General features: G+C 36.9%; 1 protein-coding gene across 1 annotated transcript; it reads left to right on the top strand.

The window, feature by feature from the left end:
- The first annotated feature begins 523 nt into the window (after positions 1-523).
- On the top strand, positions 524-17,905 carry LOC590208 (F-box-like/WD repeat-containing protein TBL1XR1). Its single transcript, XM_789820.5, has 13 exons — positions 524-705; positions 3,065-3,217; positions 4,934-5,079; positions 6,751-6,925; positions 8,433-8,565; positions 9,550-9,691; positions 10,391-10,613; positions 11,436-11,557; positions 12,075-12,149; positions 13,152-13,264; positions 14,632-14,797; positions 15,399-15,500; positions 17,712-17,905. Exons 2-13 carry the CDS (start codon positions 3,160-3,162, stop codon positions 17,736-17,738), a joined length of 1,482 nt encoding a protein of 493 aa, XP_794913.2. The 5' UTR covers positions 524-705; positions 3,065-3,159; the 3' UTR covers positions 17,739-17,905.
- The last annotated feature ends 2,424 nt before the right edge of the window (positions 17,906-20,329 follow it).

Here is a 20,329-nt window from a genome sequence, read left to right as displayed (position 1 = left end):
GATCAGTTTGCTATATAAAATGCCACAGTTTGGTTTGCCCTAGCTTGCTGATGTTCCGCCGAATTAAACAAAGTCTATATTATCAGCCTACATGCAGCGGTACCACACGTTTGATGTAGAAATCATAAACGAAACATAACAAACAGAAAAATACCCCTCCCCCACCCGAACAAAATATATAATAAATATTTGTTTTAATAAAAATATATCACGAAACAAAAAAGGAGAAGAGAAGAAGAAAAAAAGAAGAAGAAGAAGAAGGAGGAGGAGGAGGAGGAGGAGACTGAGCGGGAGGAGAAGAAGAAGAAAAAGAAGAAAAAGTAAAAGAAGGAGAAGAAGAAAATGTAAAAGAAGAAGAAGAAGAAGAAGAAGGAGAAGATGAAAGAGAGAAATAATTTTTGCCAACCAACTTTGGCTTCTTCAAAATAACGCGCGTTAAATTACGACCTTCAGGATCATCGTGATGACGTCACATATACCGGAATGACGCCAACTAGTGTCTACCAATTTAGAGTGAAATCGCGGCCATTTTGTGTGAGAGGAATCCCGACGAATTGGCCGTAAATTCATCCTTTTTACGACTTAACGAGGAAAAAACGAGAGCGGTATACCTAGTTAAATAATTATAAAAATATCAATCATTCAACTGGTGGAATGAAAATAAGGATCCGGTGGAATCTCAGCTGGTTCAAGAAGTTATAATTTGTGAGTACCATTTCGTCTTTGATGTAGCATTGATCGCAGTATGCCTTACCATGACGCGAGTGTTTCGTAGCCGTGGTGTGTGGACGTGCGTTTACGGAGCACTCTGTGTGCAGGCTGTGTGATGATGTGCACAAGAAACAGGAGTGTTCACACAGAATGCGATGCCCGCTATCGATAGGTGCCCAATCGTGTTGTTAGCGTGGTTTGAGCTCACAGGTCATGTTCAAATAAATGGAGTGTGAACACATCCAGCAGATCTTGAACAGCTACAAAATGCTATTCAACATTCTTTCAACATGGATGATGGTAGATTGTTAAAAATGATGACCATTACCTTTAGTTATGTATTTTAAAATCCAGCAAATCCAACATTTAGTTTATAACAATCATCAGGCTAGTTTTATGTAATAAAGTGACAATTTGATTCAGTTTCATTCAATTTAAAAATTAAAGAAATTGGCATGCTTTTCGTCTTGGTTTTGGGAACAACATTCAATAATTTTGTGTAGAAACGATGGGGCTACCAAATTTCGCACACTTGTTATTCTTCTAAAATGTCACAATTATCCACATGATCCTACATGTATTTTCTGCGAAAAAGTCTACATTATAATCTACTGATTATTAAAATCTATGTGGTGTAGATCTACCATAGACAGTCAACATGCACGCATGATGGGATGTCCAAAGTTCGCAGTCGACATTAACAAATAATTAGGAATATGGTATTTGATCCTTCATTTTTCATATTCTACACTAATTCATTTAAATCAATTAATACCAGATGAACGGTGAAATTGTAGACAAATGGTGCAACTATGAAATTATAAATCAACAAAAGAATTCTGCTATATAGGGTCTAAAGAACAGTTCCATATCTCAAAAAATCAGTAAGATTTCTAAAATCTGATATCACCGATGGAAAAAGGATTCAGGAACATGAAATTAACTTAACCTGGTGCCCAGATTTCCTTTAGAAAATATGAACTTTTCAACAAGAGTTTGAGAAGAGAAGATGTCTTCAAAACTGTAAATAAATTACAAATAGTCATACCAACTAATTGTATTTGTATGATATTTTGACTTTGGCAAATTTTGCAAGTACCTAATTACCTTTGGTGGTTAGTTTTTTTTTTTGTGGATCACTCGTAAACTCTCGTGCGCGAATTAAGCACTCGTTGTTGTCATTTTTTCAACATGCATGTAGCATATTTTGATCACGATATCGCCAGAATTATTTCTGGCAATAAATTGTCTAGTCTCACCCATTTGTACCATTTGGAGTGTACAAAGTTTGCTGTCCATTTGGTTGTACTCAGTAATTGATCTAAATAAATTTGTTGAAAAATGAGAATACATAGATTTTCTAGTTGCACCCATTTGGAGTGTACAAAGTTTGCTGTCCATTTGGTTGTTCTCAGTAATTGATCTAAATAAATTTGTTTCAAATATGAGAAAACATAGATAGAGGTAAAAAAAGGTATAACATGCCAGAGGTAAACACATCACTGATGAATGGCCAGCTGTCCTGTTGATTGACCTCTTCTAAATTAGTTTCTTGACATGACGTTTATTTATACAATGTTGTTTTCTAGTCTGTACGCTCCTTTCATTATAAGAGAATTCTTTCTTCATATGAGTTTTGTATAAATTTCCTATCATCTGAATGTTTCAAAATCGACCGTCATATTTATATCATTCGTAACTCTGTACTATGAAACTTAGGGATACAGGAGTTTGTCTGTGATTGATTGGAGGACTTGCGATCAATCTGGATCAATCGTAATAGATTATTTTTGTAATGTAATCAAATTTGATGCATAAATCTTTGTGAAGTTGTTACAAATTATTTCATTCAGTTGTCACAAATAGTTGTAATGTGATAGTCAGAATGCAAATTGCATTTGAGCTTTAAGATTTGTGCATTGAATTTGATTACATTTAAAAAATGGCCTATTCTCTGTAATACAGGGCCATGGGGCTCCTGTAGATGTAGTACTGTAGATCCTCAATGTTAAAAAAAAGTGTAAGTAATTACCTGCCCTCTGTGGAGAAGTTTAAGGGAGCCATCAGTGCCTAAATCATAGGAGGAACTTTTTTTTACTCGCACAACTTGTATACACACTATGCACTAATCAATCATGACCACTATGAGAGACACCACACCACAATATCCTTGTTTAGTTGCTGAAAAAGCTTTTGACGAGTAACAGCATAGACGTAGACGTAGTGAAAAAATTACTTTCGATCATTGAGGCTTGAGCAGTTCAATCCTGGAATCTACAATACATGTGTGAAATGTTAGGTACACTGTAAGTTGATTTGTCTAATTCTGGATTTTATCTTTCATTGTTGATAGCCATAAAAATCAGACGAGGAGTAGAGAGATCTCCCTGCGATTCTCGGAAGGCAGAGCACATCTACAAAGGTTTGGAGGAATTGTAGCATGTCACGATGAGCATAAGCAGTGACGAAGTGAACTTTCTTGTCTACAGATATCTCCAGGAGTCAGGTAAAGTCTCGTTCAGATACGACGTCGCATGATGTTTTAAAGCGTACTACGCTTCATATTTCTGTATCTTATAACATAGAGCTCAGTTGATAAGCTCTAGTCTTTTGTTTGAAATATTTGTCATTCATTAACGTGGCCGTTTTTTTTGTTTGTGGTTTGCCCTGCCATATCTGAACAAGGTACGTACGTGCTTCGTCCTGCGGCTGGCAGAAGGGCGTAAGCGCATATCGCCGTTCTGATAAACGCAAACATGCACTATTGCATTTAAAGCAGAAGGACGTTATCATTGTAAGAATCCCCTTAACTTCATAAGTATTATGGTCGTTCCCAACTCAAGCTATGCTTTCCGGGTTTTCGCCTCCTTCCGTATCTGAATTATTTACTTTATAATCTATGTTGAAATAATTATTACATATATCATTTATATATACATTATGTTTCATATTGTACTGTTGAGAAGGAAATAAATGTTAATAAATACAAAATACAAATACAGTCAACTTCCTTGTACACAGATATCTCCAAGAATCAAACATGTACACTGTAGTACTTTATTCTGCAGCTGGCTAAAGGGCATATTAGCGCATTTTGCCGTTCTGCTAATCAAGCTATATTGCATTAAAGCGTATCTGCCATAGTTTACAGGAGGGATAAGACTGCCCTGCAAGGTCACTAGACAGGTGGTTATCTCATCAACTCAGCTCTCAGTTAACATAAGCAAAAGAGGATCATGGAGGACCAATGGTCACCGATTAGGCATGGTTTGTTATATAGAGGGCGCAAGTAGCTACAAGTAGTACAGTGGGCCTTTAAACACAGGTCTTTGGCGTTAAAATGCCTGTAAATTTCTCAGTTGATATTGAACTACTCCAACAAGGAAGTTACAATCCATATCTCTTTTGTATTAAAGGGATCCGGTAACTTTGTCTTACAGATCCTTTAGAAATAATCCTTGATTTAGCTCATGCTGCAATCATAATTATAAACCTTTAGGTCAGTCAGGAACTCCATGGCTTTTACAAGCCGATCGCCTGTCTTATTATCAAGATATTAATGATTGGAATAACAAATTTTGAAGACCGTTCGCTGAACGGTTTTCATAACACTACAGTCTATAGGGGAAAACGAGTATGGCAAAACCGGTCACTCAAAGATTTTTACTCTTTTGAGGCACTTCTTGATCATTTTGAAGCGCGATTTTTTTTAGGGCTTCAATAGTACACCATATCACAGACACTGGTAACATTTAGGACCGTGTATCTGAGATTTAACATTGTTAAACGATCCCTTTAATTGACAAGGAGGGAAAGCCCTGTCTCATTTACAAAATGGTGAAACATGTACATAGAGCAGTCAACACTTTAAAAGCGAGTTATCAGAAATTTGCTTTGTGGCTTGTGTGCGGCACAACAGCTTGTCAGTCTGATTAACGTAGAAGATCGACGAACCCTATCTTTATCTATAAATATTTCAAATAGTTAATGTTGTTGTTGTTATGTTTAATGTCAAGTAATTACTTATACATGTATACATGTATGTACAATGCAGGTCGATGAAACCAACGGTCCTAACCTCTATTTGCATTAAGATATTTAGTAATATTTTACCCAAATATGTTTATGGACATACTACTACATACATGTGTTGTTGCCGTTGTATAACATGAATTTAAGTGATAAATCATCAATTCAATTCAAATCCAAATTTTCTCTTCAGGTTTTTCACACTCTGCATTCACATTTGGAATAGAGAGTCACATCAGCCAGTCCAACATCAACGGGGCCTTAGTCCCGCCGGCAGCGCTCATCTCCATCATACAGAAAGGCCTGCAATATGTAGAGGCAGAAGTCAGTATAAATGAGGTAAGAAGTTGTGACAGTAAAAGGGAAATCCAACCCTACTCTAAAAGAAAGCAGCAAAATCAGAGCAACAAACCGATGGAGGTTTTAATTAAATCTGACGAAATTAAAAAAAATTATCAATCTTTGAAAGTTGTAATCAATTTAGTGCGGGCACTTAACCCTAAAAAGGCCGGGCTATTTGAGTACTTAGTATGGCCGGGGGGGGGGGGGGGGGGGGGGGCCATTATGGCCCCCCCCCCCTAAGATCTATTTGCACGCATGTCAAGTGAAGTGTATAGAATAATATGATAATTTCAATTTTTTGAAAAATACACTCATTTGCATATTTATGGTAATTTATGCAAATAAAGTCATAAAAATCACATTTTTACCCATTAATCATATACTATTCATATTTAAGCATTCTTTTTCACAACATATATTCGTTAGACCATTCTGAATAATAATACGACAAGAAAATTTGGAAGAGCCAGCTTATTCCTTATGTTATCCCTTGTTTTGATAATTTCTTATGTATTTCATTGTTTTTTTAACTTATGTATTTCATTGTTTTTGTTGTTTTATTTCATTTCTTACTACAATTCAACTATTATGACTCCCAAAAAAACCACCTAAACTTTAAACAAGACCCAATAACCTATGTTTGATCTGTTTTTAGGAAAAATGACTTTTCCATATGTTTTTGTACACAAATCACGAAAATGAGTGATTTTCGGGCTGACATGCAAAGACAAAAGGTCATGTGACCTTGTAACCCTACATGTAGGTCTGATTTTCAAAAAAATTCTTTTAAAAGTTGCGCAAGACTCAAAAGAAAAAAGTCAGTGAGCGGCGGGGCGCCATCCATATGCGTTTCCGAGCAATCAGAAAAATCGTGGAGGGGGGGGGGGCCATAATGACCCCCCCCCCGACCTTATTAGGGTTAAAATTGACTGAAGCGGTAATGTCAATGTGATGTAGAAATTCATGGCTCAGGAGGTTCTTTTCTTTTTAGAGGACCTATAACAATATGCAACCTATAATATACTTTGAGTAGTGCCCCAAGGGAGAAGGAACTTCCAAGAAAAACAGAAATTAATGATAGAATAAATACAAATTTCATGGGATTTCAAGGTTTCTTTGGAGGAGGGGAAAAGCTAAATCAGCTCAGACTTGTAGTAATGTTAGACCGATAGTTCAATATCTAGGAATCAAAAATAATTCAGCTTTTGTTTGGACTAGTAGTATTCTTTCTTAGTATTCAGGAAGTTGGTGTTTGTTTAGATTATCATATCTTATAGAATTGCCATTTCTTCTGAAAATTGGATTGCAGACAGGTCGTAAAGTGTGCGATGGGCTTAAGGTATTAAAGTCTTTGTGTGAGATGTTTATGAGTACTTTTAAACATTACATTAAAGTCATGACATTTATATGATTTTAATGATGATACTGACGATTATCATTATTATTATTAGAAGTAGTAGTAGTATTAGTAGTGGTAGTCGTAGAGAAATAGTATTAGTATTATAATTGTTATTATTATTACATTTCTTATTATGACTGTTCTTATTTGATCTTCATCATTATGATCATTGTTTATTTTGATACTGGATGATGATAACTGTAAAGACTTACTGTTAGTTTTGAGAAATTATCCTAACATTTTTGTCTATATTGCATTGATAATCACAGGATGGATCAGTCGTAGACAGCAGGGCTTTAGATTCGCTGTCCCTCATCGACGCTGTCATGCCAGATGTGATCTCCACGAGAAAGTTGGAACTGAGGCAGGTAGCAGCAAACGGACAGAACAATTGTAAAGTAGAAGGAACAAATGGCGATGACCCCCCAGTTACGTTAATTCAGTGTGAGTATTGTCGTAGTGTATAAAGGACATTGTGAATCATCTGTTGAGAGCCAGAATGGCCTTAATGGTATGTTACTTGATTCTAAAGCTAATCTTGAGCTCTGGTATAGTAATGGTATGCCGAGAGAACACAGATATAATTCATTCTGGTTAATTTATCCTGCATGAGATTGATTGTTTGAACCAGTACAATAAAAAAAAACCTCACAAAAACCTGCTGTAAATCATCTTCAATGAAAACCACAACTCTCATTTGCACGTACAGTCTTGGTGACCTGTGGTAAGCACATGGTGTCAGGCCTACTTACCTTGATTTCCTTATCGTTCTTTGCTCTTTACTCAGCCCCTATACATTTTCTACCAAATTTGTTTGGCACATGTCATTTATTTCATTTTAAGTTTTGTTATTCTGTGGAAATTTATTTTTATCATTACCAGAACTCGAGCTTATTTTTAAAGTTAACAACCCTCTGGTTCTCGGCAGATGATGCCCGTCCTGTCTCACTCTTGCCATTTGCCAAATATATGACAGTTTATCAGTGTTTTTACAAAACAGCAGTACCTGAACTGGATTCCTACAGGCCTTGCAATATCCCTTAAAAGTGTCGCACTTCGAAAGTTGCATGAAAAGATTCTAAAAAAAAAGAGCTAACAACCCTTGGAAAAGTTTTTAACTTATTCAAGTGATCATCGATTAAAATTTGGGGCTAACTATTTGAAGATGGCTGTTTGTTGGTGTTGTAGATATCATTCATGTATGAATGTACTTTTTGGGGGAAGGGGATGTAAGGGGGAGGGGGTAGAGGGTGCATTGTGAATGTATGCTACGCAGTGATTAGGTATACTCTTTTTGGGATAGCATGATAGGAAGGTTGCTGCTAAAAGGCATAACAAGTTAGCATTGACATTAAAGGTAATACAAAGTTTTGGTATGGGGTCATGAATTTGGTTCAAATGAACATATTGGAAGCATATGTGACCCAACAATATTCAGTGATCGTTGTCGAGGTCGAAATTGATTCTAAAGTTATGAAATCATAAATAATAAACTCTTTATATTGTATAGCTCCCTCTCAAGGTCAAGATATTAATTAAGCTATAAAGCAATGTTTCTTGACTAAAATCGACCGATTAACTATTCCTGTTTGGAAATTAAATATCACAACTACATATTCTGAAATGTTCATGGTCGCAGCTACCATTGTACGGCCGTACAGCGCTATTTGAAATTTGTCAGAATTTACCGGGAGCACCGGTAAATTTTTATATTCAATTTTTCTCGAAAGCAGAAGTGTTTTAGGGGCGAAATTTTCTAGTGCTTATATAACATTCACAGGGGCATCCAAATATATCAAAATTGAAAAGAATCACCACCATCCAATTTTCAAAAATTCCCAAAACTTTGTATTACCTTTAAAGTTGAGCTCTGAAAAGTTTTCTAAAACATTTAACCAACGTTTAAACAACCATTAAAGTGAGTGTTTTTTCTATATTTTTTTTATTCCAGCAAACCACTCAGAAGCGATGGAGATCGATGGTGGCATAGAGATTCCTCCTAGTAAAGCAACCGTTCTTAGAGGTCATGAATCAGAAGTCTTCAGTTGTGCATGGAATCCATGCAGAGATCTTCTTGCATCGGGGTAAGAGCATACCGACCAAATTGGCAACACCAATTTTCTTTTTCTTAATCTGTTTTTTTCAACAAAACAATTAAAAATATGATAAAATGATACATACACCCCCCCCCCCCACACACACACAAGAGGTCTTCAGCTGTGCATGGAGTCTATACCAGGATCTTCTTGCATCGGGGTAAGAGCGTACAGACTCAATGCTCAAAATTGGCAACTCCAAATTATCTTTTTATTTATTTACGTTGTAAATTGAGTTATATGATAAAATAATAAATAATCCCCCCACCCCCCCCCCCACACACACACACATACACATCAGAGATCTTCAGCTGTGCAGGAAATACCTTCTTGGACATCTCTTGCATCAGGATGAGAGCGCTTTCTGGCGAAATTGGCAATATGTATCTTAATGGGCAAGTCTAAGGTATTTTTTCATTTGGTGTCTCATATGTTCATCATCATCATCATCATCATCAGTGTGCAGAAGTGAGAGGTAATCCTGTTGAAATTTTTCGGTCATATTTCTTGTGTGGTCTGAATCCAACAGATAAACATAATCAGAGTATGGTTCTATATTATTGTTATCATCATCATTGGTATACGGTAGTGAGAGGTAATCCTATTCAAACTTATGTTTTTGTTATCGTTATTGTTATTGTTATTATTATTTCTCATTTGATTAATGTTGTTCTTCTTCTTCTTCTTCATCTCATTCTTTCTTCCCCTCCTTCTTTTTCTTCGTCTTTTCTTCTTCTTTTCTTTTTCTTTTCTTCTTTTTTTCTTCCTAACTCCTCCTTCCTCCTTTTCTCTCCTTCTTCTCCCTCTTCCGGTTCCATTTCTTCTTCTTCTTCCTCTACTTCTTCTTCTTCTTCTTCTTCTTCCTGTTTGTCTTTTTCTACTTCTTCTCCTTCTTAACATCTCCTTCTCCTACTCCTTCTTCTCCTCCTTCTATTTCGCCTCCTTCTTCCACTTCTTCTTCCATCCATGTAGGTCTGGTGACTCGACTGCCAGGATATGGAACTTGAGTGAAGGTCAGAACTCATCACAACACCAGCTGGTCCTACGGCACTGCATCCGAGAAGGCGGTCAAGATGTCCCAAGCAACAAAGATGTCACCTCGTTGGATTGGAATGTATGTTTAATAATAATAATAATAACATTCAGTTCTTGTATAGCGCATGTCACATTTAAACGTCTCTATGCCCTTCCAAAGTTGGAAATTATCACCCGGCTTTAGCATGGCTGCCATTATGGCACTCTAGCATTTCAAGGAATTCATTCCTGCCACGTACCCAATTTACCTCACCTGGGTCGAGTGTGGCAAATGTAGAGTACGGTAATGTCTTGCCAAAGGACATTAGTGCCGCGGTGGGACTGAAACCCCCAGACCTTGTGATCAACAGTCCGATGACATATCCACTCGACCACGACAACTAGTTGCCAACAATTTCTATTTTGGAGGAATGATTCCTATTTGTTGGCCTTATTTCTAGATTCCCCTCTTTTTCTGAAATATTCTGTGTGAAAATAGACTGTATTCATAATTTTGCCTTGAGAGATTCCTAATTTTTGCTGTTAAAGGTTGACATGTATGCACTGATATAACAGGGCTCCACGCTAACTCTTTTTTTTAACCATGAAATATTGACCTACATGTGTGTAAAATGTAGTCCCTACTCATTTGGGAATATTTTCAGATGTAGGCATTTAATTGTTGGTCTAGGTCCTTGCACAAAATGTATAGCTGTAAGACTTGCCATCAATCAATATATGTTTATATTGTTTCTAGTTTCAATGCCTTATGAAATGATAATTTCTCTGCCCCTTGCAGTGTGACGGTAGTTTATTAGCGACGGGCTCCTACGACGGCTATGCAAGAATCTGGTCTACGGAAGGTCGTTTAGTCAGCACCCTAGGTCAACACAAGGGTCCCATTTTTGCGCTGAAATGGAACAAAGAGGGCAACTACATTCTGAGCGCGGGGGTGGACAAGACCACCATCATCTGGGATGCGCAAACTGGAGAATGCAAGCAGCAGTTTCCTTTCCATGTTGGTAAGTCTTTGCAATTGGCCTAAAAAAGGTTTTAATTTCATCAAATTTGTAATAGTTTGTAAAACATATAACATGTTGTTTCCCTTTTCTTACAACATATCCAAATGCCTTAAAGGTACTATGTCCCATTTGCAGGCCAACAAAAATGAAAAGGTTAAATTCCAACAGCATTTGAAAGATAATACTAATTTAGAACTTCCCTAAAGAAAAGGGGGCTTGAAAATGTCTTCAAGTGGGAAAATAACGACTATTTGTTGTCAAATTGACTTAAGAGCTATAGAGCCAGTAAGTAATAGTCTGATTTTCAGACCATTACACCGAATGGTCGTACGTTTTATGCTGCGCAAAGATTCATCAGTTTAATTTTGGCCATTACAAGAAGTGGGTTATTGATGTAGACAAATGCTCATGTACCCTTTACAGCTCATTGTATGTATGTTATTACCAAAGAAGAAAAAAAGCCCGTCAGTCACTCAATAGTGTCTGACAGTGAACTCTAGCAAGTAAACAGGTTTCCTTGCATAATTAGAATATTAGGACACTGCTAACGTTTAAATTTCACAGATACGACATACATGACATATTCATAATTCCTGCAAAGTTCTACAGAATTTGAGGTTGGCTGCAAAAGGGACATAGTATCTTTAAAGGGGAATTAACCTCTCAACTATAAAGCATTATCTTGACACAAAAAGTAAAACAACGTTACATTTTGTATAAAAAAGCATTGCACCACTGTACCATTACTCCTCTACCTACAAGATATGATTCTTTGATTTAACCTTGTATTTTATGTTGATGTTTTTTTTTAAATATTTACAGCACCGGCATTAGACGTTGACTGGCAAACCAACACAAGCTTTGCATCATGTTCCACAGACCAGAGTATACACGTGTGTAAACTTGGCAGTGATAAACCCATCAAAACATTCCAAGGACATTCAGTAAGTTTCATCGAAGATTGGGTATCAAAGAATTATATTGTTAACATGTATTGTGCATTTATTTTTTGTATCTGGTAAGATACAAGCATATGTGTGGTTGGATTGGCATGTGTGTGTGCTTGTAAAATGGCGTCTGCCCGGAATATTCCCCAGAGTCCCCAGGGAGCGGAGAGTGTGCATTATCTAATATGTGCAATAACAGTTCAATCTAATAATAATTACAAAGTAAAGTGTCTAGAAAGTAGAAACATAATAATAATGATAATCAAAACGGTGCTTATAAAGTGCTTACCACCAAAGTCTCTAAGCGCTATAACAAACAAAATACAATGATAAACAATTACATATTTAACAAAACAATTACAAATTACAATACATATGAAATATACATCAATGTGACAAAGTAAGTTAATCATCAAAAGCATTGAGTATCAAAAGTATTGAGTGCTTTACAAATGTGAGAATCATTTGTTATTAATATTGTTTTTACTTATCTTGTGTATTTTTTCTTGTTCAGAATGAGGTGAATGCTATCAAGTGGGACCCGTCTGGTCAGATGCTCGCTTCCTGTTCAGATGATATGACGCTCAAGGTAGGTAGCATCTCCTCTTCTCCTGAATAGCTTCATACTGCTTACATCAAAAAATAAAGGGGGGGGGGGGGGTTCACAAAGCCTTTTTTCAATTACAAATTACAAAAATCAGTGACAAATTTGCTGATAACCAATCAGAAGCAAGGTTTTCAGTAGCTTAATTATAACAAAAAATGTCATTTGTCACTGATGACAAGTTTTGTGAAACGCCCCCCTGGGGAGTGTTTCACAAAGACTAAGATCGACTTTAAGTTGGACTTAACTATGGCAGGCTGTCCATGCCACTGTTTTCTCTCGCCCTTTACTGGCATCTTGGTCTCTCAAGGGACGTACATATCATAGTCACAAATATACTGAATTTACATTTTTTGATAATTCATTATTGTGAAGGAAAAAATATTATCTAAAGATCTTAGTCTTTGTGACCCCCCCCCCCCCTCCCCCTCCCCCTCTCCCTGTATTCAATTAATGGGTGTTTCTTTCCTGGGGACAAGTTATTCCATTAACCTCTTATTAATAAATGAAGTAAAATAATTGGAATCCCAGTTACATCCATTACGTGTTGCTATTTCGGGTAAGCCTCATTTCAGCTTTGTGGTTGTCATGAACAATCTTTGATTAAAAAGTATGCATAGAATTGGTATATGTCAGTAAAATTGGTCTATTTACGTTAGTAAAATTCATCAGGTTCATAAGCTACTTTTGAGCTTAGATAAAACTAATTATGAAGTGAAATGATACTTTTATATTTGAGTATGACTAATTTTAGTTGTTGCACTACAAAGTGACAACAAACTTTAAAGAGATCTATACCATCTAAGGGATCATGTTCTATCGATTTGTGTTTATCTTTTTGTTTAAATATATTCCTATCGATATCGTCGATGAAGCAAGATGAGTGTGTACATAGCTCACAGATACACATGAAAGAGATTAATACAGTCAAATTGATCACGTTCTATCAATCTATGTTTGTTACCTTTTTTTATTATATTCCTGTAGATATGGTCGATGAAGCAAGATACTTGTGTACATGATCTACAGGCGCATAGCAAAGAGATTTACACCATCAAATGGAGCCCAAAGAATCCCAATACACCTCTCATGCTAGCAAGGTAAGAAACAGTCCATCTCATCAGTTTGGATTAATTTCACAAAAGACGTTTGAATTTAAAGATAAAGTAACGTACTGGTCATGTGATTATATTGTGAAAGAATTAGAAAGGTTGATTAATATGTAGTGCAGTCAAACCTGCTTTAGTGACCACCTGTCTACAAAGACCACATTTTTTGTTTCCCTTGAAAAGGGTTTCTCATTGAAATATGTACTAAAGGAACCTCTCTACAAAGACCATTTTGGGGGTTTCCCTTGGGTGGTCGCTTTAGACAGGTTTAACTGTACATAAAAAGTCACCAAAAAATTGGAAAGATTGTGAACCATCAAAATGATCAGAAATTGATTTGATCTTTTTGAAAATCATATGTACTCCACGCAGAAATGGGTATATGGGACTGCACAAACTTCATATGGTATTCTTCCAAAATGACCAAGATAATAATGAAAATAACCTGAGAGGGGTTTCAGGAGGCATCAAAGAACCCCATCTTGTATCAGATGATGCCTTTGCATGGCTCTCCAACCCTGAATTGAAGTACAGAGAAAGTACAGCAAGTGACTGTCCATCTCCATATTCACAGGTTTAACTTAAACATGAAAAAAACTATGATACTGGATAATTATGTATACTTTCTATTTTATAACTTTAAACCATGTAAAAATTATTATATTATTGAATATTGAATTGTATATCTGATTTTTCTTCTGTCCTGTTGGAAATGAAAAATAAAACTAAAACTGAAAACTGAAACTGTAGTCTCCCGACCAACCTTGTTGCGCATGATCAATGACTATATGCTGAAAAGGTTTCCCGGAGGCAGCACGGAACTTTGTCTTGTATCAGATGACGCCTTTGCATGGCTCTCCAAACCCGATCTGAAACGCCAGCTGCAAAAATATCGTACAAAAGAAGATGAAAGAGCCTCTTGAAGGCATCGTTTAACAATGTTAAATCTGAGATGCATGGCCCTACTTGTTATCAGTGTCTGTGATATGGTGTAATGTTAAAGCCCTAACAAAAATCGCACTTCAAAATGATTGTGAAGTGCCTCAAATAACTTAAAATCTTTGAATAACCGATTTTACCGTACTCATTTCCTCCAATTGACTGTAGTGTTATTAAAATCATTAGAAAAACGTTTTTTGAAATTTTGATTTCCAATCATAAATATCTTGATAATCAGACAGGCGATCGGCTTCTCCAAGTCATTGAGTTCCTTACTGACCTAAAGGTTTATAATTATCATTGCAGCATGAGCGAAATCCAGGATTTGTTTCAGAATCTGAGACAATGTTACCGAGTCACTTTAATCCTATTTTCTTGCTTCTTGCTTCTTGCTACCTTTCCCGTTCGTCCCTCTGCAGTGCATCGTTTGACTCGACGGTGAGGCTATGGGACGTGGAGAGGGGGATCTGTATCCATACACTGACCAAACACCAAGAGCCTGTCTACAGCGTAGCTTTCAGCCCCTCGGGCAAATACCTAGCCAGCGGCTCATTCGACAAATGTGTACATATATGGTCAACACAGGTGAGTCCATAGTTTCAAGAAATATCTCTTCTTTTTGCATTTGTAGGCAACAAAAGCCTCCAGCTCACTTAATATCTTCTAATAATATTCATATATGACAAATAAATAACTAGCCAGCGTCTGTTTTGACAAATGTGTACATATATGGTCAACACAGATGAGTACATAGTTTCGAGCCCATCTCTCTTTTTTGCATCTTGTTACGAATCTAACTATTGTTCATAGTATGCATAGTCATGATGATGTAAATGTACGCACATGTGCATTCAGAATGGAAAATTCAAGAAACCACCACAGTCATGGGCAAATGTTGTTTTTGGTTTGTTTGCTGTTTGAAAATCCGCGCATTAGGCGCCTACTGTTTTTGTTTTTTGGCCCTCCAGACGGAGAAAAAGCCAGATCGACAGAGAAGCATTTTGACATGATATTGACATCAGTCAAGTCGCAAGGCTATGTTAAATAATACAAGTTAATGTTGGAATTGTTGAAATAAGTTTGTATTAATCTAAATTTGAATTAAATCAATGATATAGATGTATTTAACAGCAGGTTTGTGATCTGTTAGAATAACTGTAGCTTGTGTATGTTTTTCTTCTTTCAGACCGGCAGTCTTGTTCATAGCTATAGAGGGACAGGAGGAATCTTTGAAGTATGTTGGAATCATACGGGAGATAAAGTAGGAGCTAGTGCGTCAGATGGATCGGTAAGTGCTTGTCATGTCCTGTTTGAATTGACCAGGGGGTCTGTCTTAAAAGGAAGGTGTAGTATCGGGAAGAGGTGAAAAATAATATGTGAGCGTTAATCACTGTTATTATGCAAGTGTGGAAGAACATCAGTTAAAACGTGTTCCCTTAAAAGCATGCCTCTTCAAATGCCTTCATAAATATGGCATGTAACATCGTAAAAATCTAGACAGATTTTTACGCCACGTGTTCCTGTAGTCCCATATACATCTTTCTGTGTACAGTGCTTGTAACTTCACTAAGACTTGGCCAAATTTCTTATCATGTTGATGATTCCAAAACCTTTCAATACACACAAATACTTATATGCTAGATGATCAACCTTTTCTGATCGATTCCACATCATTTCTTTCACAATGCAATCACATGACCAGAACTCAACTTCATCTTTAAAAGGGAATCTGACCTTGATAGCAAACTAATCTTTAAAAAAAAGCAGAGCAATCAGAGAAGCATACCGATGAAAATATGAACAAAATCGGACAACAAATGAGAAAGTTATGATTTACAGATGAAGTTGAGTTCTGGTCATGTGATTGCATTGTGAAAGAAACGGTGTGAAATTGACCAGAAGAGGTTGATCATCTAGCATATAAGAATTTTTGTGTATTGCAAGGTTCTGGAATCATCAAAATGATAAGAAATTTGGCCAAGTCTTGGTAAAGTTACAAACACTGTACACAGAAAGATGTATATGGGACTACACGAACACGTGACGTAAAAAACCTACCCCCGAGTTTTACGAGTTACATGACATATCTAGAATATAAAGGTATTTGAAGAGCCATGCTTTTCATGGAACATGTCTTATCTGATGTTCTTCCAGACTTGCATAATAAGAATGATAACGCTCACAATTATTTTTCACCTCTTCCCAGAACTCAACCTTCTCTTTAAAAAATAAAGTTGCAATCACTATAGGTACAGGCTCTTCAAATTGGCTGTTTTTTATTTTCTTATTATTAGTCCAATTTATTTAAAACATTTGCCATTCTGCTTCTCTGATTTTTCTGCTTTCTTTCAACTGAACTTATTACTAGGGTTGGATGTCCCTTTAAGTAGCTTATTCACTATGAAAGCTGCATTATCACAATCATACCCTTGGTCTTAGTATAATAGATACAAGTGGAAAGGTAACGGATTGATGGTACTTCTGAGCCTTTTCCTTTAGAGTTGCAATTAATGCAAATTATTGCAATTTGATATAAATGAACAGTTTAATTGAGTAAAAACTACAACTGCTCGAAATAATACAAAATTCACATAAGTAGTCAAGTGACAGAATTGCTGTGAATTATCATATTCATTTTTTTTTAATTAGTTTTAAAAAAAAAATGGTATGTAAAAGGTATAAATACATTTTTTAGTAGCTTTCAAATTCGTATCATATGGGAAGAATGAGCAAAAAAGAAATATCAAATTGATTTTTGATGTTGGAATCAATACACTAAGTTAGATAGGAGTTTGTAAGTTTGTGATTGATTGGAGTACTCACAATTAGTCTGGATCCATTAATGTAGCTTTAGTTTTTGCAGTGGAGAGACCAAAACAGTTTGAAAATCTAAGATAGTCTTAACTACATACCTAATGTAATATATCGCTGGCCGAAGAGCCATCCTCCAATACAGAGTTAAAAAGAAGGTCAAGTTCTAGGGAGAGGTGAAAAATAATGTATGAGCGTTATCATGAGTATTATGCAAGTGTGGAAGAACATCAGAGAGAAAAATTCCCTGAAAAGCATGGCTCTTCAAATGCCTCTCAGGTTCTAAATATGACAAGTAACAGCTTGAAAATGAGGCCCAATTTGTATGCCACATGTTTGTGTAGTCCCACGTACATCTTTCTGTGTACAGTGCTTGTTACTTTACCAAGACAGGGCCAAATTTCTTATCAATTTGATGACCCCAGAACCTTGCAGTACACACCAATACTCATATGCTAGATGATCAACCTTTTCTGATCGATTCCACACCGTTTCTTCCACGCATAACCAGAACTCAACTTTATCTTTAACTCCCTTCTGGCTCTCGGCAGACTAGTTGCCTTCAACCAATTTAACCCACCTTGACAACTGCTCATTTCTTCACTTATGTTCATTCAAACATTTGCTACCATTTCGTACCAAGATATTACAACTGTCTGTCTTTTTTTTTTACCTCTCTTCTCTGCAGGTGTTCGTACTGGATTTAAGAAAATGAGAAGACGCCGTGTGGAATAGTCAGGAATTCCCTTTTCTACACTTGTACAGAGAGAAAGCGAGAGAGAGACACAGAGAGAGTGAGAGAGAGAGATAGAGAGAGAGAGAAAGAGAGAGAGAGAGAGAGAGTGAGAGATATGACTTGTGTGTTTAGTGTAACACGCAAAAGAAAAAAAAATGAGAGCGGGAGAAGGTAAGGACAGATGATGGACTCATGGACAACACGTTTGTAGATGGTAACGAAGAAGATGAGGATGATGATGCAAAACTCATGTTGTTCGTTCGGGGAGAAGCCCTTCATGGTGTTTACAATCTGTGAGGGCTGGCGCTGAGAGGACTGTAACGTGAGGTTTTTGCATAGGTTTTTGATGATTGTTAGAGGTAATGTTTCAGGGCCAGATGGACGTTGAAGTGTGGCTAGGGATGACCGATGGCCTCTCTCTCTCTCTCTCGACCATAGCTACTAGCTACCACATCGTCTCTTAAGAACCAAAAGGGCGTTGGTTCTTCATAAAGCGATGTTAGTTAATGTCCTTCTGGCTCTTAGCAGAGGATATGCAATGTTGGTTGAGGGGCTTGTGGCGAATTCGTGTACATACTTCCACACCGGGCTCCCAGCTAGTCCAGGTTTTAGGTCGAGCTATGTGCAGAGGCAAGAGCCTTAGTAGAGGTGCTATGTCGGGGAGTGCTCAGACCAGTAGATTTTGCAGGAAGCAGGTGGCAATCTCTCTTTTTCAATGTCAAAATAGGCTGCCAAAACACCTATTGGACACGTAGCAGGTCAGTGGCCAAAATTACCAAGAGCAATCGATATTGGGTAGAATGATCAATTTGTCACTGTCACATTTAGGGAAAGTATAAAAAAAAGCTATCATGTGTCCATTAGAAACATTTTCCTTTAAAGACATTTTAGGGGCAGGAAAATATCTGTTTGGAGCCAAAAGGGTTTTTACTCTATGTAAAATGATTTGAGATAACGTCTTTTTGGCTCCAAACAGCCATTTGTGCTGTGAGCTCGTAAATTCCCACCCTTAGGCACTGTACCCAAGGCAAGATTTTTGGATAATTTAACCAGCAGCACACCAGACTGAGAGAACAGACCCTCTTCATTGTTTTTCAGAAATTAGCAAGTCCTGCATCCGGTGTCCAACTAGCCCTCGGCAGATTCGGTCGGAAGAGTCGTTATGTCTTGACGAGTAAAGATTTACAGGATTTATTAATAGTAGTATAACGACGGGTTGTCCTCATTTGTATTACAATTTAATTGTACGTGAAATGTTCTGTTCTGAAGTTCCATTGTTTCTGTACGCTTGCAAGAAATGTTCCTAAGACCCCGATTTTGTATTTTTTGTTCATGGAGTAAAAAGAGAAATATATGTGCCATATTTTCTCTGAAACAGCATTCACGCACAGACATTTGTTTCATCATGTTGCAAGTTATGTATTAGTTTTCATTGATTTTATTTATGGAGTTCCAGTACATATCGTCCTTGTTTTCACGAAGTGACGGTAGCGAGGAAAATCGTAATGCAAAGTGAATGCAATTTTTTTTCACTACCGTCACTTCGTGAAAACAGCGACAATATGTTTGTTTTACAAGTCGAAATACCTAAAACTATGTATGATAGAGCTTGGTAAGAGGCGAGCTGAAAGGGTAATCCAACCCTTGTTCCAACTTTAGGGGTGTTGAAGCAGAAAAATAAGAGAAACAGAATGACGAAAGTTTGAAATAAATGGGGTTGATAATAAGTGAGTCATGAATGTTTGAAATGTGAGATCACTAAATCCATTTGAATCTCAAATTGGTAATTTGGTCAGTGGATTGTGACGTTGTCATGAGACTTTATCGATCCTCTAAAAAGAAAGACCCCTCCTGAATCATACATTCTGAGAAAAAAATGACACCTTAATCATTTTGTGTGTTGAAACAAATTGGAAGGTAGTCCGGCACTTTGTCACAATGTCATTACCGATTCAGCCAATAAGTAGTACCCATATGTATAGTGATTAGGGTACAACTTTAAACAATTCATAACTTTCGAATTTTTTGGTCCGATTTAATTCAAACTTTCACCAGTCTGCTTCTTTTAGAACAGTTCTCTGTTAAAGGTGGAATTTCCCTTTAAACTGTACATGCATTGCCAAAATTTGTTTTGCCTTTGTTGTATTAAAGGGGTTCTATGTTGCTGTACTGTATTTAGAATAATGGGCATCAAATATTACCTCTACAGAGCGAAAATGCTGCTTTAAAACTCTCTCAGTAAACATAAGACAAATTGTTGAGTTGCCAGGGAGAGGGCTAGAGACAATTAGTTGACAACGATTGTCTTCTGTAACCAGTTTTAGTCTGAACTTTCCCTCAAATTTCAGTTATGGTCAGATCATATATTATGTAGTAGGCTTTTGGAGAGTCGAAAATGCCCAAATATTAGGAGGGGGCTGGGAGCTCGGGGGTGGGTGGGGGCAGGAGGGCAATCATGATCTAAGAGAGCGAGAGAGAGAGAGAGAGAGAAGGATATGTAGTATTAAACTCATCACATGCAGGACGATGTAGGTAGGTAGGCAGACAGACATTCAGGTTGGGTCAGGTTT

The sequence above is a fragment of the Strongylocentrotus purpuratus genome, unplaced genomic scaffold, assembly GCF_000002235.5.
Source record: "Strongylocentrotus purpuratus isolate Spur 01 unplaced genomic scaffold, Spur_5.0 spur5_scaffold_12, whole genome shotgun sequence".
Taxonomy (NCBI): Eukaryota; Metazoa; Echinodermata; class Echinoidea; order Camarodonta; family Strongylocentrotidae; genus Strongylocentrotus; species Strongylocentrotus purpuratus.
This window is presented reverse-complemented; position numbering and strand designations above follow the sequence as displayed.